This window comes from Thunnus albacares, chromosome 21 (assembly GCF_914725855.1).
Source record: "Thunnus albacares chromosome 21, fThuAlb1.1, whole genome shotgun sequence".
Lineage (NCBI taxonomy): Eukaryota > Metazoa > Chordata > Actinopteri > Scombriformes > Scombridae > Thunnus > Thunnus albacares.
In genome coordinates, this window is record NC_058126.1 from 4,699,891 (window position 1) to 4,723,210 (window position 23,320).

A 23,320-nucleotide genomic window follows, 5' to 3' on the forward strand; every position below is an offset into this window, starting at 1 on the left:
ACTTTAATGGAAACTAATTCAATGACATGAATGTGATAGTGTTGACACATATGCACACTCAGACCACCACTTGTCATTTCGTTTCACTTTATAATTAGCATCAAACATAAAAGTTTTCAGCAAAGACGATACGTCCTTTTCGAAACATTGCCCAGGTTACTACAATAAAGTATGTTTCTTTTGATGGTTGTCTGCACCACCATTGTATGTGTTGAGGCAAAAAAAACTTTGCTCCGTGGTGAGGAACAAGAAATTACAGGCTGATTAACAACACTGAGCTTGCTCTCAGATTTAAGGAATTTATTACAGAGTATCAAGTCAAATTAAAATGAACAACCAACAGCAATCAGCAAACAGAGACAAAGTCTCGTTATTCGGCCGAACACAGGTCAAACTGAACACAGGTCAACCGAAATGACTGTCCTTCAATGCAAACCGATCCATGCAGATGGTAATGTATCCATTTGACGTCTGTCCTGATTTCACCCCTGCACACAGTTCAACTCCGTCCACTGTCTAGACGCAGGGCTGTCAGTTTGTTTAAGATCAGTCATTTGAGTTCAGTGCTATTTACTTGTACAGTTCATTCAAACATACTTTGATGGCACAAAACTATCTTCAGTTAAATGCTAGTAAGACTGAAGTGGTTTTATTTGGTCCCTCCGACTCCAGTGGGGGTATAGCTAATCTCTTAGGGCCCCTGGCCCCTTACCTTCATTCTCATGCCAGCAATCTCGGTGTTATTTTTGATTCGGCTCTAAAATTAATTCTGGTGTCAGCTATGCGACACCTCTCCCTCGTATCCACAATGTCCCAAAACTACAGTGTCTTCTTCTTCTTTATTCATGTCATATCTTTCTTAGTCAAGGCTGTAGTTAATCTCAATGGTTAAGTTTGATATAAGAAATCAAGCAACATGACCTTTAAGGAGACGATGATCAACAAAATATCACGTCATGAATTAAACGTTAATTCAGAAAACAGCAAAAACACACACACACACACACTTTGTGGTTTGGGATAAAAATATATTAATAGCTTGACAATACACTTTTTGCATATATATCAGTTGCGAGGACAGAGGTATTTGCATTCAGAGGAGATTATTAAGGCTAGAATATAACATATGTGTGTATATACATGTTACTGTATGTGTAACATGTTCTCATGCAGTAGCAGGAAGATGAAGACAAGCGTTGATGCTTCACAGGTTTCCAGATGTCATATTAGCGATGACTAGAAAGCAGAAAGAAGACAAATCACAAACTGCTTGTGTGTTTTTTTGTAGTGTGAGAGGTTTTTTTTTTAATGTATGTTGCGTCACTATGAGTAACTTACCTGTCTTCACCCATTCAGCTTCGGGATCAGCACAGACATCTCCATTATTACTGCGGAAACTGAAAAAAGAAAAACAAAACAGGAAGATGACGGTGATTCTATGGTGTGTGTGTGTGTGTGTGTATGTGTGTGTGTGTGTGTGTGTGGCTGCAGAGACTGTTTAAACTTACACTACAGCCTCCATGCATTCTCCTTTGGCAGTCGATTTTTCGTATCCATAAACAATTATGTCGCTGCTGATATCAGCTGAGGTGAGATGAATGCAGCATGGAGTGTAGATTTTGGAAGGATGCTTCTCAGAGAGAGAGACAGCTGTTGAGTGTTGGACAGAGCAACTTATTTTAATTTGCAGGTGGCACACTGCTTACACTTCTTTAAAGAGAGCATCTCTACATTAGAGCGATCAAAAAATAGAAACTGTAAACGTTAAAGGACGGGCTCACAATTTTTCAAGTCTTTCTTAAAACAATGATCAGGTGCCCACATGAAAACAGGTTTTGCTGAATTTATTCCTCCTGTTCATACTGACCATCGAAAGATTCCCTCAAAATGAGCTTAAAGATGTAAGTGACAATTATGTAAGTGTAAAATACCTGAATCTTTTCTAAACAGTGGAGTTGAACAGCTTTTGGTATCTATTGAATGATTTTTGTAGCTTTTATATGCTTGTCAATAAGTAGACAAGGTCTGGTGTTTGATTATTACAAACAAGTTTACAATAAATAGATGGTAAAAGCTCCTTAAACATTAGTGATATATTAGGAAAATAAACCTGTCAACATACAAATAGCCTTTATTGTGCTCTGATTAACATTATTGGTTATCAGTATCAGCTACAACACACAGATAATTGTTTGTTATCATTTTCAGTTCACTAACTCCACATTGCTGCATCTCTATTTATTAGAAATGAACATACACACATACTCTTTAAAGTCTAATTAACTTGTACTGCCCAGTTATCACATACAGTGTCTTTACAGGCTCACATCCTGAACTAGCCTGAGTTCTCTGACAAGACAAGGCCTAAAACCTTAAAACATAAGAAAATGCGAGAAAGCTCAACAGAGGCAGTTGAAGTGTTATGATGTTTAGTACTTACGGCTCGGTGTGGTGAGGGCGCCAGATGTCAAATTGGCGATGACTAGAAAGCAGAAAGAAGACAAATCACAAACTGCTTGTGTGTGTTTTTGTTGTGTGAGAGGTTTTTTTTTTAATGTGTGTTGTGTCTGTCAGTATGAGTAACTTACGTGTCTTCACCCATTCAGCTTCGGGATCAGCACAGTACTCTCCATTATTACTTTTGAGACTGAAAAAAGAAAAACAAAACAGGAAGATGACAGTGATTCTTTTGTGTGTGTGTGTGTGTGTGTGTGTGTGTGTGTGTGTGTGTGTGTGTGTGTGTGTGTGGCTGCAGAGACTGTTTAAACCTACACTACAGCCTCCATGCATTCTCCTTTGGCAGTCGATTTTTCGTATCCATAAACAATTATGTCGCTGCTGATATCAGCTGAGGTGAGATGAATGCAGCATGGAGTGTAGATTTTGGAGGGATGCTTCTCTGAGAGAGAGAGAAAGAGAGAGAGAGAGACAGCTGTTGAGTGTTGGACAGAGCAACTTATTTTAATTTGCAGGTGGCACACTGCTTACACTTCTTTAAAGAGAGCGTCTTTACATATGAGCGATCTAAAAATAGAAACTGTAAACGTTAAAGGACGGGTTCACAATTTTTCAAGTCTTTCTTAAAACAATAATCAGGTTCCAACATGAAAACAGGTTTTGCTGAAATTATTCCTCCTGTTCATACTGATCATTGAGATTTTCCCCCCAAATGATCTTAAAGATGTAAGTGATGGGGGACAAAATCCACAGTCCTTGTTTTGAGCAAAAATGTATTTAAAAAGGTAATCTGAAGATAATATGAGGATTTAGCAGTCCGAATTAGTCAAATAAAGTAGATATCTTCTACAGTTACAGTCTTTTTTAGTAAAAAGAATCTCTCTTTGTGTCTCAGTGAACAGCTGCAGTGGAAAGATCGTAACAAAAAGAATGAATTTGGCACTAAAAAGAAGAAATTTAGAAGATATTGACTTGATTTAACTAATTCATACAGCTGACAGCCTCATGTTAGCTTCAGAAAAACAGAAGGAGGACTGTGGATTTTGTCCCCCAGCAAGAAAAACATGTGTCAAGTCTGTGTTTTAAGACAGACAAAAAAACTGAAAAGGTGCATAATTAACACTTATACTCTAAACTCTACAAATTAGAAGCATTTTCTTGCAAAGTAATAAATAGATGCAGGTTTTTACTTTACTTACAGAAGTATAGTCTGAGTTTTTATTCTTATTGGTTTACTTAACAGAATATGCAAATTGGTAATATTAATGTTAAAAAAAAAAGACAAAATATTATCTACAGCATGTTTTACACTTTTTATGTAAGTAGCAAATTTTTACTGTATATCCAAAAAGTTGAGGGCGACTGAACTTAATATAAAACAAGTCCAGTTGCCGTTGACTTTTTGAATCTACACTCACTGGTAACTTCATTAGATGCACAGGTGTATCTATCCAATACATCAGCTCTGCCATGAATTCTACATTTAGTAATACAGTGAAAAATTTTCTATTTTTTAATTTCTCATGAAAATGACCATTTAATTGGCATCTGTATATTTATTACATGAATATAAAGTAATGAAACGGGCAGCTTCGCTATTTACTGAATGTTATTGACTGTTTCAAAAGCAGTGGAAGAAAGAAAGCTGGTGAATGAGAGGAAGAAAATGTTAATAATGCAGCAGCTGCTAAATACACATCATAGGTATATTATGGGAGTAACGTAAAAAGAAAATAGAATTACTGTACTTTAATTTTACTTTCTCCATATGTTTTTATGTATGAAGAGACCCAAAATGAACACTGTAAGCCGACTATTGATTACTGTAATCAAATTATTTAAACAGCATTTGTATAGGACTGATTCTGTCCTGAGCTTTTTGATCCATATAAGCGGTTGATCACTGTAACCATGATCACTATATGCGGTTTCCACTGTATTTTTCCCTCCTCATGTATGTTAACAGAGTAGACAAAACATTAGGAGTAGCATTCAATATAATGCACTCCAGTGCACCACCACAACCCACTACGACCTCAATAGTAAACATAAAGTAGAATTATCACCTGTTTGACAATGTCAACAAAAACTGAAAATGTAAAAGCTTCATAAATGTAGAATTTATGGCAGAACTGTTGTATTAGATTTCATTAGATTGCACAATTGTTCCTAATAAAGTGGCCGGTTGGTGAACGATGACCTGGATGACTGAGAATCTAATCTAAAGCTAATAGTGAATTGTTATGAACAAGCTGAACACAAACACTACTTGTTGAGCCTAATTAGCGACATATCTTAAATAAGTTGAATTCTTGTAGACTTTGAGGCTGAGACAGGAAATAAAATACCTGAATCTTTTCTAAACAGTGGAGTTGAACAGCTTTTTGTAACTATTGAATGATTTTTGTAGCTTATATATGCTTGTCAATAAGTAGACAAGGTCTGATGTTTGATTATTACAAACAAGTTTACAATTAATAGATGGTAAATGCTCCTTAAACATTAGTGATATATTAGAAAAATAAACCTGTCAACATAACAATAGCCTTTATTGTGCTCTGAACATTATTGGTTATCAGTATAGCTCAACAGAGGCAGTTGAAGCGTTATGTTTAGTACTTACGGCTGGATGTGGTGAGGGCGCACAGACACACTGGGAGCAGGAGGAGAGTGATGGTTAGGATCCTCATGGTAGCTGATCGATTGACTGCACAAACTGACAGATGATATTGGTAACAGCAGAATGATCGTCTTCAGGTGGGTTTGGTTGCTTTTAAACTCCAACCCTGTGAGGGTAGTACTGATGACGTTCTCTCTTACGTGTTATTTTTGTACATGTAAATACTGTGTGTGTGTGTGTGCGTGCATGCGAGGGGTCGTGATACTATCACACCTCCGCCCCTTGTCAGAGAATCTTTATAGCCCTCTCTATCACTTCAAACCACTAACAGGTCAGCAACATCTTTCTGAGAAACAACCTAACACATTTCTAAACAACACATGAACACATACAAAAACCACACAGAGGCTGCGATAACAGTAATTAAAGCTGCACGTGTACAGTGGTGTGAAAAAGTGTTTGCCCCCTTCCTGATTTCTTTTGCATGTTTGTCACACCTAAATGTTTCAGATCAAACAAATTTAAATTTAAAAAACAAACAAAATGCAGTTTTTAAAATGAAGGTTTTTATTATTAAGGGAAAACAAAATCCAAACCTACATGACCCTGTGTAAAAAAGTGATTGCCCCCTAAACCTAATAACTGGTTGGGCCTCTCTTAGCAGCAACAACAACTGCAATCAAGCGTTTGTGATAACTTGCAATGAGTCTTTTACAGCGCTGTGGAGGAATTTTGGCCCACTCATCTTTGCAGAATTGTTGTAATTCAGCCACATTGGAGGGTTTGAGCATGAACTGCCTTTTTTTAAAAAAAAGGTCATGCCACAGCATCTCAATAGGATTCAGGTCAGGACTTTGACTAGGCCACTCCAAAGTCTTCATTTTGTTTTTTTTCAGCCATTCAGAGGTGGACTTGTTGGTGTGTTTTGCATCATTGTCCTGCTGCAGAACCCAAGTTTGCGTCAGCTTGAGGTCACGAACAGATGGAAAGACATTCTCCTTCAGGATTTTTTTGTAGACAGCAGAATTCATGGTTCTATTTATCACAGCAAGTCTTCCAGGTCCTGAAGCAGCAAAACAGCCCCAGACCATCATACTACCACCACCATATTTTACTGTTGGTATGAGGTTCTTTTTCCTGAAATGCGGTGTTACTTTTACGCCAGATGTAATGGGACACACACCTTCCAAAAAGTTCAACTTTTGTCTCGTCAGTCCACAGAGTATTTTCCCAAAAGTCTTGGGGATCATCAAGATGTTTTCTGGCAAAAATGAGACGAGCCTTAATGTTCTTTTTGCTCAGCAGTGGTTTTCGTCTTGGAACGCTGCCATGCAGGCCATTTTTGCCCAGTCTCTTTCTTATGGTGGAGTCATGAACACTGAGCTCAACTGAGGCAAGTGAGGCCTGCAGTTCTTTGGATGTTGTTGTGGGGTCTTTTGTGACCTCTTGGATGAGTCGTCGCCGTGCTCTTGGGGTAATTTTGCCGGCCACTCCTAGGAAGGTTCACCACTGTTCCATGTTGTGAGAGCCATTTGTGGATAATGGCTCTCACTGTGGTTCACTGGAGTCCCAAAGCTTTAGAAATGGCTTTATAACCTTTTCCAGACTGATAGATCTCAAATACTTTCTTTCTCATTTGTTCCTGAATGTCTAGCATTTGAGGATCTTTTGGTCTACTTCACTTTGTCAGGCAGGTCCTATTTAAGTGATTTCTTGGTTGAGAACAGGTGTGGCAGTGTGACAAACATGCAAAAAAAATAAATCAGGATGGGGGCAAACACTTTTTCACACCACTGTATATGGTGGCAGGTTTGTGTCATGATGTCAACTCGGGTTGACAATAACTCACATTCTTTAGTGTTGTGACATAATCAACTGATAAACACCTTAAAATGCACAAGATGACCTTGGATAGTCTTCAGAGGCAAAACACTTTAATTTGGTCCTTATTGGACCAAAGATAAGAACTAAATTGTTATGGCTGAGGTTGTTTTTTGGACCCAAAAGCAGACACGGAAAACAGCCGGATTGGTGAGAAAAGATGGTTTAATGAGCAACCTATGGTTATGGAGGGTAGAAGGGAGGGGGAGGGGGGCTGACGCTGGCAAGGGGCAGGCAGGCTGGAGAGGGGTTGTGTGGCAGAGAGAGGCAGGTGGCTGGGTGCGCTTGGCGTGGTGTGGCTGGAGAATGGGCTTGCAGCTGAAGAACAACAGATGACCAGGTGGATGGGTTGACACTGGAGACCTGGGCACAGGAGAAGTCATTTTAGTGGAAGCACAGAAAATAGAGCACATGAAAACAACTCTAGTATTGATAATACCGAGTGGCCAAAAGAATAGGTACCACTGAGGTGACTGAACAACCTGGTGATGAATGGAAGGAGAGCTGGAGTATTTGAGCTGTGGCTTGAAGAGCTGATTGTAGACAGGAGTGGAATTGAACCCAGGTGCCAGGTCACACACACACACACACACACACACACACACACACACACAGGTGCCATTTACAATTACAGCCCATCTGAATTTGGTCTTTAATTTCCCCTCTAACATTATATTTAGTGCATGCATTTAAGAATTTTTTGGCAGGTTATCATGTCAGATAAGTTTCTCACACACTAACTAATTCAGTGACATGAATGTGATAGTGTTGACACACACACACACTCAGACGACCACTTGTCATTTCGTTTCACTTTATAATTAGCATCAAACATAAACGTTTTCAGCAAAGACAATCCTTCCTTTTCGAAACATTGCCCTACATTACCACAATAAAGTATATTTCTTTTGATGGTTGTCTGCACCACCATTGTATGAAGACGGCAGAAGAAGTTTCTGTTTGTCACATCGCAAACGTTTCTGTAGCATCTCAATGACTAGATATGAAACAGGGTAAGAGGGAAGATATGTTCTGCTTGGTTGTGCATTGATGAACTTTGTTGAACTTGAAACTGGCATAGGCAGTAACTGGTGGTGCACTCATTTATGAAGTAAAATTTGAAATTTGGTCGAGTAATACAGCCTGACACTACAGCTGCTACCAGACTGACCAAACCTCTGCACATTATTGCTGTTACATAGGCTCCCTGCCAAAGCATGGTCTGGAGTCTACCCTCCAGGCGCCCCTAGCACCTCCTCCACTACTCCAGCTGGCCCCTCCTCAGGTGCCCCCAGCACCTTCTGCACTCCAGGTGCCCTCAGTGCCACCTTCACTCCAGGTGCCACCAGCAACTCCCCCCAGGCAAGTGCTTCCTCTCCTCAAGGTGCCCCCAGCACCTCCTCCACTACAAGTGCCCCAAATGTCTCCTCTCCTCCAGGCACCTCCAGCAAGTGCCTTCTCCACTCCAGGTGCCCCCAGCACCTCCTGCCCAGCAAGTACCTCCAACAAATCTTCTACTCCAGGCACTCCAGTGGCCCCCTGTGCCGCCTCCACTCCTGGTGCCCCCAGTGCCTCCTCTACCCCTGGCACCCCCAGCCCCCCCTCACCAAGGGCCACCTCTACTCCAGGCACCCCTAGTGCCTCCTCCAATCCAGGCAGCCCCAGCACCTCCTCCCCAACAAGTGCTTCCAGTATCTCAGGTACCAATAAGACTTTTCCCCCTCAGGTGCCTCCTGCTCCTCCAGGCTGGCCAGCCCCTGTTATGCAGCCCCAGTATCCTTATGACCTTAACCAAGCTCATCATTATTACATTAATTTCCTTCCCCCATTATGGCCCCCAGCTCCAGTACATAATCAACAACTGTATGCAGCCCCCCCACCTGGGTACAGGTCACGTGTTGAGGGACCCACTTTCCCTAGTTTGTAAAATGAAGAGCCCCATGAATATACAATGCTTAAGATGACCCTTACAAACCTCCTGCCTAAGTATCATATCCTGTTAGACCACCTAAAGCTACCCTCTGCACCATGTATTGCATTGGCCTATGCTCATGATCCACAGCCTTATACTAAGTCCTTAGCTGCTCTAGACCAACAGTATGGGCAGCCCCACCATTTAGCATTGAAAGACATAACCACTATAATAGACCTCTCAAAGGTTCAACCTGGTGATTCTAAAGCTTTTCAAAACTTTGCAGTTAGAGTCCAATCCCTAGTAGGAATGCTGCAGGCTATGGGGCAGAGTGAGGGAGCAGCTGAGCTTGCCTGTTCCCCTCGTGTGCAACATCTCCTTAGTAAGCTGCCGGCTGATTCAGTAGCTAACTTCATACATTATACCCGTTCAGCCAGTAACCCACTACACATTGGTGGATTTTGCTACATGGCACCAGGGTGAAGCAGAGTGTCAGTCTGTGGCTGCTCAAGTCAGACATCTGACCCCTGAAACCTCCATACAAACCAGGAGGTCAGCACTGAGGCCTGCCCCCATACTGCACAGTACCAACACCAACCCCCCCTCCTCCATCCCCTTCAGGACAACTAGGGACTAAACTCAGAGCATGCCAATACTACAATTCACCTGACCATTCAATAATCAAATGCAAAGAGCTGAAGGATCTGAGGACGGAGAATGTAATAGGCTGGATTAAGCGGGAAAAGAGATGTTGGAGGTGTGCAGGACCACATATGGTTATGAACTGCAATCTGGAAAAGCTGTGTCACCTTTGCAAGAGGAAACACCTTGGAATTCTCCACCATGTGAACCAAAGAGAGACAGACTCCGAGGTTCTGTATCTGAATCCTAAGTCCAGCTCTTCCAACGTCCTTCTAAAGGTGGTCAAGGTGACCCTATGGAATAGACACCACACTTTGGATACCTATGCCATTTTGGATGATGGCTCTCAGCGTACAATGCTCCTGCCAGCAGTTTGTGAACAGCTAGGACTTGAAGGGTCCATGGAACGTCTCGTAGTGCACACTCCCTAAATCCACAAAAAACATGCATTCACCTCTGGAAAGCTATCACTTGTAGACCAGAGTTATCCGGTGGATAAGCTCCAAAAATGCTATTGCCACCTCAAGGGCTTTCTCCTTCATTCATCAAGGTGCAGCCTCTTCTTTTGATAGGATCCGATAACTCTCACCTTATAACTCAGAGAAAGAGAGTCTGCTTTGGTCCACCAGGGGCATCAGCGGCCCACAACACCCAGCTAGGTTGGACACTTCAAGGGCCAACCTTTCTCCAAGAGTGTCCAAATGCCAGCCAAGCTCTCTTCACCTCAACTGGCACCTCCTATACCGAACTCAGTTATCATGTGAAAAAGTTATGGCAGATAGATATTCTCCCCTTTAAATCTGAGAAACTAATCACAAGACCCAGACAGGACAAGGCGGCCATGAAAGCGCTGGAAGCCAAAACCGTCAGAGTAAAAATGGTTGGGACCAAACACTATGCGACACCTCTCCCTCGTATCCACAATGTCCCAAACCTACAAGCTCCCATGGAGTCAGTTATACTCCTCCTGCGCCAGACCGAACACCATCTAGTCAAAGTCTCTGCTGAACAGCACCCCAGAGTCTCTGCTGCCCAGTGCCACAGAGTCACCTGGTCCCAAGCAGTCAGCTGTCCTTACCGACATCCAGCCTCTTGGCCACCCTTCTCAGTGGACAATTATTCGTCTCATCAAAACCTACAAATCATGCACTGACACCCCGGACCTAAATACAACAGGAAGTCCACAAATAGCCATTCAAAATAAGGCTTTGCCCCAATTTTGGCCCCCGAACAAATGCTATCTCCTCTGAGGACGTTAATGGTATCGGCTTCAAACTTTAATAGGTGACTTATGACACTGTGCTGAAAAAAAGGTGTTAAAAACTTTGTGATAACTCAAATGGTTTGGATTTTATAAGCCCTCAAAGTTGCAGTGCCACATCACACCTTACAATATAAAACAATGGGGAGGCAATCTATGAGCATGAACTTTGTGTCAAACAGAGGCTTCTGACGTCTAAACTTTAAATCTGACCACTTTCAAACCTGTATCAATGGATTCGCAACAAAATTTCCTACAAAAACATGATTTTTAATGTAAGATTTGGCCAAAGTCATGGGATTTATGAAGATATTTCATGAAAAGTATACTCTAAAATTTTCCTCTCCAACTGCTCCTGGTGATGTCACTCCCTCAGTGCTGTGAAACATTCCACAATACACACTCATTATAAAATCACAGGAGGAGCAAGAAAAGACTTTAAAACTCACACTCTAATATCTCAAAAACAGTAAAAGAGATAGAAGAATAGATAGAAAAATCGTGTCAATTTAAGATTTATAGGTCAAAGTCTTGTGACTCATTTAAAGTTCAAATGAAGTCTGTATCTAAAACTATGTGGAAGCAGTAAATGTTCAAAAAGGTGTGGGTTCGCTCACACTCTCCATTCAAATATATATTGATATATTTTTCTGTGTCCAGCTGCAGTTACTTATTGTCTCTACACACCTGACAGTACACACATTTCAATCAAACTTTGACCAGATCATGTGGGTTAAAAGTCTTTACTTTTCTAAAAATAGACCTGATGAAAATTAGGAAATTAATTTGTTTTACGCACAAACTCATCAAGAGTTTTCAATTTACTAATTGAAATTCAAGTGAAAGGGCCCAAAACTTGCATGATTTTGATGACACAGATGTGAGCAAGACAGACATGTCTCACCCTGCAGAAAATTCTCATCCTGTCAATCAAACTTTCAAAATAAAAGCACGCCACACTTGTGTGACCAACGCTACTTGCAGCTTTAATTAACACTGAAGCCTTTGATCTCAGGTTGTTGACTCCACACCAAGGTGCTTGGTTTAGTGCTCATCAGGTCAAAGGTCACACTGTTCTCCAGCTGATATGATAAGTCAGATTTATTCTGTGTTTATTTATGATTTCAATTTAATCTACCTATGTGTGCTCATTGTGTATTTGCACAATTAAAAACTAGTGCAAATACAAAGTTTTAGAGGGGACATAATATGCTTTTTGTGAATTTGTTATTTATATACTTTAATAATGTTGAATGTTTAACATGATCAAAAATCCAAAACTTGAGGTGAACTTATGTAAAAAATGCTGCCTTCTAGTCAAAAGTCAGGGCTTCAACCTGATCTGAACACTGTTTGCAAACTTGCCTTTACTTCCTCCTCATGTTGACATCAGATTGTTTTCACATGCCCACAAACAGCCGTCCGTTCTGTAGTCTTTGTTGCTAATGCTGTTCCATGCATTGTCCACATTGTCCACTTGATTATTTCAGACTTGCACAGACTCTTTATATTTTGAGTAAAGATTGAGAAAAAGAAGCAAAATCCAATTACTACTGTTTGTTTACGTGGTGTCCAGGGTCAGAGGAAGCTTCCAGAAGCTAACCAATCAGAACACAGTGGGCTCATTGGGAGGGAACAGGAGATAAAACGGCCTTAGTTTTTAACTGTAAATCATGCAAAGATATTCCAGTAGAGCCCCAAAATATAAATATAGAGCTGGAAATGTGCAGAGTATGACATCTTTAAACACTTGGAACTTATTTTTCTTTTACTGAAGATAAAAATCTTCATCATCTTGCTGCGACTCACTGTTACAGAGCTCCACTCCACCAGGATGCCAAAAAATAAAGAACAAAAAGAGCAACACAGCTGCCTGTCTAGAGTGCAACAACACATGTTGTGTGCATCCCTGTGTTTCCTTTTATTCTAATAATGCAATAAATGTTTACAACAAGAAATAAATGTAATAATTTAAAAAGCACAACATTGTGAGTTTGGACGAAGGAGACAAAACCAATACTTAAAAGATTATAAATACATCTCAGGAGGAAAGAGGTGATGAAAAGCCTCTTTCAGTCTTGTTACATCCACTTGAGTATGTTTAATGAAAACACACATTATGTTTTGCATCTTTTTTGGAAATTTAAAGGAGATCAAATCAATATTGTGCTAAAAGTGCTTAAAACCCACTTCCACAAAGCGAGATAACATCCATCACAATTACTGACCTCTGCTGCTTGTCTAAAGTTCAATCACTGTGTTTACTTTCATTCTCTATTACAATAACTTAATAAATGAGCCTTTTGAGCACTTTTTCGGTTCCATAATTTGTCTCCTTCTAAGAATTCCCCCCAAAATATCTAAATTTAGAAATTTCACTTTCACATCCGTGTCTTCTTCTTCTTTATTCATGTCATATCTTTCTTAGTCAAGGCTGTAGTTAATCTCAATGGTTTGATAGAGATTGATTGATATAAGAAATCAAGCAACATGACCTTTAAGGAGACGATGATCAACAAAATATCACGTCATGAATTAAACGTTAATTCAGAAAACAGCAAAAACACACACACACACTTTGTGGTTTGGGATAAAAATATATTAATAGCTTGACAATATACTTTTTGCATATATATCAGTTGCGAGGACAGAGGTATTTGCATTCAGAGGAGATTATTAAGGCTAGAATATAACATGTGTGTATATACATGTTACTGTGTGTGTAACATGTTCTCATGCAGTAGCAGGAAGATGAAGACAAGCGGTGATGCTTCACTGGTTTCCAGATGTCATACCGGCGATGACTAGAAAGCAGAAAGAAGACAAATCACAAACTGCTTGTGTGTTTTTTTGTTGTGTGAGAGTTTTTTTTTAATGTGTGTTGTGTCACTATGAGTAACTTACGTGTCTTCACCCATTCAGCTTTGGGATTAGCACAGACCTTTCTATTACTAGTGCGGAGACTGAAAAAAGAAAAACAAAACAGGAAGATGACAGTGATTCTATGGTGTGTGTGTGTGTGTGTGTGTGTGTGGCAGAGACTGTTTAAACTTACATTATAGCCTCCACACATAATCCTTCGGCAGTCTGTTTTTCGTAACTGTCCCCAATTATGTCGCTGCTGATATTAGCTGAGGTGACACGAGTGCAACATGGAGCGTAGAGTTTGGCGGCATGACGCCCTGTGAGAGAAATAGAGAGAGAGAGAGAGAGAGAGAGACAGCTGTTGAGTGTTGGACAGAGAAACTTATTTTAATTTGCAGGTGGCACACTGCTTACATGTCTTTAAAGAGAGCATCTTCACATTAGAGTGATCTAAAATAGAAACTGTAAACATTAAAGGACGGGTTCACAATTTTTCAAGTCTTTCCTAAAACAATGATCAGGTGCCCACATGAAAACAGGTTTTGCTGAAATTATTCCTCCTGTTCATATTGGCCATTGAGAGATTCCCTCCAAATGACCTTAAAGGTGTAAGTGATGGGGGACAATATCCACAGGCTTCAGCAGTCTGAGTTAGTCAAATAAAGTGGATATCCCCTACAGTTACAGTCTTTTTTAGTAAAATAAAATCCCTCTTTGTGTCTCAGTGAACAGCTGCAGTGGAAAGATCATAACAAAAAGAACAAATTTATCATTTCACTAGCAAGGACCACACTATCAACAACATGCATTTGGATGATTTATTAAGGAAAACAACTTCCGGTTGTGGAATGCATTGTGGGGAAGCTTATGGGGAATCCGCCACAGTACCCGGGCAACAGCGGACCCCCTCAGGACCTTATGAAGGAGAAGAAGAATCATGAAGAAACAGGAAGAGAGAAATAGGGCGGGGGGGGAGGGGCACAGAATACGAGAGCGGAAGAAGAGGAGAAGGTTAGGTGGTATTTATAGGAATGCTGGAAGTGGCGTAGTAGAGGTGTGGTCCTGCTCCTGAAACTGTGCTGAATAGCTTCAATAAAGATTTAAAAGATATTGACATGATTTAACTAATTTGGACAGCTGACAACGTCATGTTAGCTTCAAGAAAACAGAAGGAGGACCCAGCATTTACATTGTAAATGCATTATGAAGGGATCTTCTGATGGTCAGTATGAACAGGAGGAATGATTACAGCAAGAAAAACATGTGTCAAGTCTGTATTTGTCTGTATTAAGTCTGACAGACTTAAAAACTTGTGAATGCATCCTTTAAAGCAGGTGACAAATTAATTGTGAGAAGGACACATAAATCAATTAGTAATTCATAATTTAAAGATAGAAGATTAGTGATATACGGATATTGAATTATTTAGTGGCAATTGTAATGATTGATTTCTTAAATTAGTTATATTAGAACTTAAAACTGAAAAGGTGAATAATTATTCCACTTTTATACTCTAAACTCTACAAATTAGAAGCATTTTCTTGCAAAATAATAAATAGATGCAGGTTTTTACTTTACTTCCAGAAGTATAGTCTGAGTTTTTATTCTTTTTTTCTTATTGGTTTACTTAACAGAATATACAAATGGATAATATTAATGTTAATAGAAAAAAATGAGAAAATATTATCCACAGCATGTTTTATACTTGTTATGCTAATAGCAAATTTTATTATATATCCAAAAAGTCAAAGGCGACTGAACTTGTTTTAGATTCTTGAAAATATCTTCAAGAATTTAAAACAAGTCCAGTTGCTCTTGACTTTTTGAATCTAAACTCACTGATAGCTTAGAAACACCTATGCATCTAATGCAATCCAATACAACAACTCTGCCATAAGTTAGTAATATTTTCCCTCCTCATGTATGTTAACAGAGTGGACAAAATATTAGGAACACCATTTAATATAATGCACTCCAGTGCACCACTACAACCCACTACGACCTCAATAGTAAACATAAAGTAGAATTATCACCTTTCTGACAATGTCAACAAAAACTGAAAATGTAAAAGCTCCTTAAACATTAGTGATATATTAGAAAAATAAACCTGTCAACATACAAATAGCCTTTATTGTGCTCTGATTAACATTATTGGTTATCGATATCAGCTACAACACACAGATAATTGTTTGTTATCATTTTCAGTTCACTAACTCCACATTGCTGCATCTCTAATTATTAGAAATGAACATACACACATACTCATTAAAGTCTAATTAACTTGTACTGTCCAGTTATCACATACAGTGTCTTTACAGACTCACATCCTGAACTAGCCCGAGTTCTCTGACAAGACAAGGCCTAAAACCTTAAAACATAAGAAAATGAGAGAAAGCTCAACAGAGGCAGTTGAAGTGTTATGATGTTTAGTACTTACGGCTGGATGTGGCGAGGGTGCACAGACACACTGAGAGCAGGAGGAGAGTGATGGTTAGGATCCTCATGGTAGCTGATCGATTGACTGCACAAACTGACAGATGATATTTATTGGTAACAGCAGAATGATCATCTTCAGGTGGGTTTGGTTGCTTTTAAACTCCAAACCTCGGAGGGCAGTACTGATGACGTACTTTCTTACGTGTTATTTTTGTACATGTAAATACTGTGTGTGTGTTTGTGTGTGTGTGTGTGTGTGTGTGTGTGTGTGTGTTTGTTTGTGTGTGATGGGTCATGATGCTATCACACCTCCTCCCCTCATCAGAGAATCTTTATAGCCCTCTTTGCCACTTCAAACCACTAACATGTCAGCAACATCTTTCTGAGAAACAACCTGACACACTTCTAAAGAAGCACACACACAAAACCACACAGAGGCTGCGATTATAACAGTAATTAAAGCTTCAAGTATATATATGGTAGCAAGTTTGTGTCATGATTCCTCTCAAATCAACTTGGGTTGACAGTGACTCACATTCTTTAGTATTGTGACATAATCAACTGATAAACACCTTAAAATGCACAAAATTACCTTGGATAGTCTTGAGAGGCAAAACGCTTTAATTTTATCCTTATTGGACCAAAGATAAGAACTAAATATTGCTTAAATGCTCCTCAATCTGCTCTTACATGACTTATTTTCTGATTATTTTAATGTTTAACTGAGCAGTCTTTTATTTCCCCTCTAACATTTTATTTAGCGCATGCATTTAAGAATTTTTTGACAGGTTATCATGTCAGTTAAGTTTCTCTCACACACTTTGAAGGGAACTAATTCAGTGACATGAATGTGACAGTGTTGACATTGGCTTGTCATTTCGTTTCTCTTTCTAATTAGTGTCACACATAAAGTTTTCAGCTAAGACGCTGCTTCCTTTTCGAAACATTGCCCATGTTATTGCAATCAATGTATGTAACAGCCACAATGTGCAGAGGTTTGGTCAGTCTGGTAGCAGCTGTAGCGTCAGGCTGTATTACTTGACCAAATCTCCAATTTTACTTCACAAACGAGTGCACCACCAGTTACTTCCTATGCAAGTTTCAAGTTCAACAAAGTTCATCAATGCACAAAAAAGCAGAACATATCTCCCCTCTTTCCCCGTTTCATATCTAGTCATTGAGATGCTACAGAAACGTTTGAGATGTGACAAACAGAAACTTCTGCTGACATCTTTATGTAATGCAGACAGCCACCAACAAGACATACTTTATTGCTAGATGTTGAAACCTTTTACAGACTGGGCCATGACTGAATACTGCAGAGAAAACAACAACTACTAAACTACTACTACAACTAATAAAATTGTTTATTTTAAACCAAAACACATATATATTTTGCTAAAAGCTTTATTAGAAACTGACAGAAGATAACAGGACATGAGTGAACACGCAGTTCAGTGTCTGTCACATTAAATCTTATTAGTGAGGCAAAATCTGAAAAACTGGTTAGACGTGGGAGAGAAAAGGAATAAGTAAGATAAGAAATAAACCTCTTGAGACACTTTCACCCAAATGAACAAAAAAAAAAAAGACTGAGACCAAAGAAAACTTGCAACATCAGCTATGACATCACTTCCTGTCTGGCCTCTGTTCCACCAGCATCTGCAACTCAATGCAATCTCTCATTCAGCATCTCTTTCATCTGCCTTTATTAAAAAAAAATGAAGTATGTTCCAAGATTTTACTTCTCACATTCTCAGACCGCTCCGCTCTACTACAGCAGCTGATATCAGAAACTGAAACTTTCTCAATTTTGAGAAAATGAAACAATGTTTACTTTGTGATCACAGATAAAACAACTCCCACGAGAAAACTACAACTGCATTTACATCATCGTAACTTGGTTTCTTCCATATCCATACATCTCCCCAATGCTTTCTACTAAAGTCTTTTTTCAACTTTGTAGTTGTAATCTGTGCTGCGTAGAGACGAGAGATGCTGTTACTGTAGTACAGATACGTCTGAACTACACGTCAAAGGGATTTTGAATGAGTTTTTCTTACTTCTGGAACAGAACCTGGAAGTTCTGGTGTCACTGGCTCTCTATGGCCTTGAGTTTACTGTGATGGATTTTCTAGCTCTCTGGAAATTGTTTTTCAGACTGAGAATACTAAGAAAGACTGACAGCTTCCTCAGACTAAGGAAAATAATCTCTATCAACATCAGCAAGTTGAACGGAAAGAAGAGGCAGACCCTGAGTGACTGACACAAACCTCTAACCCACTTATATCATCCTTGTAGACTGCAATGACAGTAAAGGCTGTACCAGACTAGCGGTTAAGCTACTGCCGAGCACTCCTTACAATGAAAAGAGGCAGGGACTTGCTGCTCTCTTGTTTGTACGTTGACTTACTATGCAGAAAGAGAAAAAGAAAATGCTTTGGTTGTGACTCATTAGGCTTATGTCAGCATTTATTAGACAGAAACTGTCAAACACCCTTCGGAGAACACCAACTCATATACAGAGTACAATTGTAGGACGGTGCTGGTGAATGACGAAGTGGTTTGATGTTGTAATGATGAGGCTTGGAGGCAAACAAGCAAACAGAGAACATTCTTAGTCATCTAGACATCCAAAAATTAGAAATTTGTAGTAAGCTGGATTTTCTGGTCTTGAAAAACAACCACAGTAAAAATGTTTTTTTGGTAACTTGCAGCACGTGGGTTGACATGTGAAACTTCTTTTTACTGTACTGGAGTTACAACCTGCTTTACATTGAACTTTTCAGCTGTAATTAACTTAGATGTCTTTTGGTTCTTGACATCAGATAATTAGTGTTTGCTAGTCATCAAAGAGGCCTTCTCAGTTCTACTGGCTGGTGGGAAGTCCCCACACCATGTCCACACTACTGTGTACAAATTTAAAAATATCATTTGTTTGTCACACTAAACCACACTGAAGTTTTCAGAATGTTCCTAATAACTGGTGCCTCACTGAAATTAGGCAACTTCCTTATCTAACCACTTAATGCAAAAGTATATCTGTTCAGACTGACGACATTTGAAGGCAGGCGGAAAAACTTACTGTCATAAAGAGAGAGGTGAGACGCAATCAGTTGCATTAATGTACGTAACGGTGCACGCTTTTGGACAGTTTCTTCTCAAATGTGTTGTTGCACTTGGTTGAACCGGAAAAATGTCAGAGGTAGTTGTGTGAAGAATAAAAAATAACACAGACGCAACCTCCTCAACTCTGACGTTGAACATGTGTGGTGTGAGGGGATTTCAGAGTCTGCTCAACAATCTGAGAAGAGCTTCATTTGAAGCTTCTATCACCTGCATTTAAATCATAATTTCACTGTATACTGAAGCAGGTGTTTGACATGATAATAATAATAATAATAATACTAACTTTACTTATGTAAACATTGTTTACAAAGTGCCTGACATTGTCTGCACATTTATAAACAAAACACACAACAAAAGCAAATATAATTAAAGCTGCGAGCAGCGTTGGTCGGGACCTCGCACTCTGGCCCGACGGGATCAGATCATTTAGCTTTTTAAAAATGAGGGATATTTCTCATAAGTGTGGTGTGCTTTTATTTTGAAAGTGTGATTGAAATGTGTACTGTCAGGTGTGTAGAGACAATAAGTAACTGCAGCTGGACACAGAAAAATACTCATATATTTGAATGAAGAGTGTGAGCGAACCCACACCTTTTTGAACATTTACTGCTTCCACATAGTTTTAGATACAAACTTCATTTGAACTTTAACTGAGTCACAAGACTTTGACCTAAAAATCTTGAATTGACATGTTTTTTCTATCTTTTACTGTTTTTGAGATATTAGAGTGTGAGTTTTAAAGTCTTTTCTTGCTCCTCCTGTGATTTTATAATGAGTGTGTATTGTGGAATGTTTCACAGCACTGAGGGAGTGACATCACCAGGAGCAGTTGGAGAGGAGGATTTTAGTACGCTTTTTGTGAAATATCCTCATAAATCCCATGACTTTGGCCAAATCTAACATTAAAAATCATATTTTAGCAGGAAATTTCGTTGCGATTCCATTGATACAGGTTTCAAAGTGGTCAGACTTATAGTTTAGATGACAGAAGCCTCTGTTTGACACAAAGTCCATGCCCATAGATTGCCTCCCCATTGGTTCACATTGTAAGGGTGATGTGGCACTGCAACTTTGAGGGCTTATAAAATTCAAACCGTTCGAGTTATTACAAAGTTTTAAATAACTTTTTTTCAGCACAGCTTTAAGTCATGTATTAAAGTTTGAAGCCGATACCATTAACACCCTCAGAGGAGATAGCGTTTGTTCGGGGTCCCAAATCGGAGCAAAGTCTTACTTTGAAAGTCTGATTGTGGACTTCCTGTTGGATTTAGGTCAGGGGTGTCAGTGTACGATTTGTAGGTCTTGATGAGATGAATAATTGAGTTTTGGTTCGATCTCTCTACGACATTCCTACGGGCCATGGCAGCCATTTTAGTTACATAGGTGGTGCTAGAGAGCACATTTTGGCACTCTAGGGGTTAATTTTATCAAATTTTTACCCAGACCTGATGTGTGTGCCAAATTTGGTGAGTTTTTGAGCATGTTTAGGGGGTCAAATTTAGGGTTTAAGTGGCGTAATAATAATGAAAGAAAGAAACAAACAAACACATGAAAAACAATACTGTTTTACAGTAGTCCTCTGCCTTTTGGGCTCGGTCCCTAACAATCGATGCAACAGGAATAACATAAAGGAAAAGAAAAGGAGATCAATAGGGGATTAAAACCATGAGTGCTGAGGCTCGCAGATCTTCTTGCAGGCTGACCGAGGAGGCCTCCAAAAGCAGAAAAACACATCAATGTCAGTTTTGATTGTGGCATTTATTGTACTGAAACATAAAATAAATTCTCACAGAGAATTAAAGATGGCAAATGTTGGCATTTGTACCAAACCACGCCTGTGTGAACATCGGTATTTCCACATACTTCAGTGGTGGAAAACTGCTGCTTAGTTTGGACGGAAGACCAGAATGGAAAATGAATGACAAGATAGTGTGATGATAACGTGAAAACAAAAGATAGCATCTTTCCTGTGTCTTGACATATTTAGTGGTTTAATGTTCCAACCGCTAACCACAGCTGCCACAGGAGATGTTTCATATTTGATACACAGACAGATAAACTCTGTAGCTCTTATACTCCTACGGGTTCTTATTGTTTTAGACGATTTGCAGACAGAAATGAAATAATATGCAGATAAACACCAGATGTAAGCTCATAGAATGAACACTTTATTTCTGACCAAAGTTTTCATGGTTGGACAAGTTCTCATACATTTTCAAATAAATAAATAGCTGCAAGCATTTTCTCATGATAATTTAAATAATTAAAATGTTGTGTAATAATAACAAAAACATTACACAGAGAGAATTGATGACACAACATCATAAAGTTGTACACAGTAACTTGTAAACATTGATAAATACATTTGGTAATAAATACATGAATACTTCTAACGGCACTGGTCTATTAAATTAAACTAATAAATAATTCTACTCAAAAGGCATTGAAAGAAACTGAATATTGATAGTTTAGCATATTTCTATTCTTCAAGTGCTATTTCAAACAATGTTGAGGCCATAATCGTATTTGACAAAATTTGGTCATTGTTTTCATCAGCAGGCTTCTGTGATGTGGAGGAGGAGGATGAGGAGGATTAAAGAGAAGAGGAGGATGAAGGAGGGGAGGCGGTGGATGTGATGATGGAGAGCAGGGAGACGGGAGACGTAGAGATCACAGATGCAGCAGTGGCTTCAGCTTTTGCTTTCCTGTGAGAAAGATTCAAATAAAAAGGTTATTTTAAGAGAGTGAACAAACCAAAGAGTTTTGGTGTTGCAGGACTGAATGAATGAATGTAGAAATGACAGAGTGAGCGTGTGAGTGAATGAATAATGATATGAAACTCACTCAAATGCTATGATCTTGCGGCGAACCCAGGGAGCGTTCAGCTGACTGCAGAACAGACCCTTCTCTGTCTGAAAGCTGCAGGAAGGATAAACGAATGCAACATTAGTACTTTTCAAACTATATGAGTATTAGACTTTGTGTGATATTAATAAGATTGTATAATTAGCTTCTTTTGAAATCATTCAAGAAGACATGTCAGTTTATGGCAAATGTATAATAATAAAATTGTAAAGTAAAGTTATTAAAGGGCTTTCTTTGTCTTTAGGAATCACTTTCCAGATTTATAATTCAGTTTTAGAGATTATAAATGATGAACTAAGCTTTTCTTACTTACATGATAGCTGTGACACATGGAGGGTTAGGTCTCTGGACCAAATATCCTAAAATCGGTTCGGTAATCTCTCGACTGGTGACTGACTTGCAGCAGGATGCAAACTTCTGAGCTGGAGACAGAAGGAAACAGGGAAGAGTTAAATACAGTAATGGTCATTTTAAATGGTTTATCTATAAGATGTCTTAAGTTTAAACTTACGAGCTGACTCAGAAACAGCCAGATTCATCAGCACGATGGCGACCAGCGCACTCTTCAGCAGGTTTCCACAGTTCACCATTTTCAAATAGGATGATTATCAAGAGCTTAAATTGATAAATATTGAATAGAGTGATCTCTGTTTGTCTTTCTTCTCCTTCCTCTTCAGAGAGTTTGGTGAACTGACAAACGTTCAGAGACATCGGATACTTATGGCCTGAAAAAGCAGAAGTGGACCCTTCCTGTTAGTCATCGTTCTGCTTTTTTTTTTCTTCTTTGTTCCATCCTCTCTCTTTATGTGAATAAACAGGGGGTTTTCATGAAGTGACCAAGAACTTACCAACAGGAAATACTTTCATCATGGGAAAAAATGAAGTCACGGATTTTCTTGATTAGATGATTCCAGGGGCGTCAGGAAACCCTTACAGGCCGAAGGTCACACTTATGTCACAATTTCTTTTTTTTCAGTGGATTCATCAAAGTGTTAACAAAGAAAAGAAGTTAAGAATCAATCAGTAAAATGACCCTTATTTAGTGTAAATCTATATTGTCTACCGACAATGGCTGCGTTTTTTATTTCTCAATAAAAATGAATAATAAACAAATTATCTCATTTTTTCCATGGTGACACTATTTTCTATTTTAAGGAAGTCACTTTTGTGGAATTTAAGTCATAATGAATTTAGCAATCATACTGGGCAGGACATGCTGTAAGGTGGAGTGATACTGCACTTCAGCCCAGTG

General features: G+C 39.1%; 2 protein-coding genes across 1 annotated transcript; both read right to left on the reverse strand.

Annotated features, from left to right (window-relative positions):
• LOC122972445 (eotaxin-like) overlaps positions 1–23,320 on the reverse strand; it is a 67,785-nt gene that overhangs the window by 11,528 nt on the left and 32,937 nt on the right.
• On the reverse strand, positions 284–16,220 carry LOC122972447 (C-C motif chemokine 3-like 1). The gene is made up of 5 exons (XM_044339562.1): positions 16,076–16,220; positions 13,829–13,955; positions 13,678–13,736; positions 13,269–13,577; positions 284–921 (listed from the first exon to the last, which is right to left on the reverse strand). Exons 1-4 carry the CDS (start codon positions 16,140–16,142, stop codon positions 13,546–13,548), a joined length of 285 nt encoding a protein of 94 aa, XP_044195497.1. The 5' UTR covers positions 16,143–16,220; the 3' UTR covers positions 284–921; positions 13,269–13,545.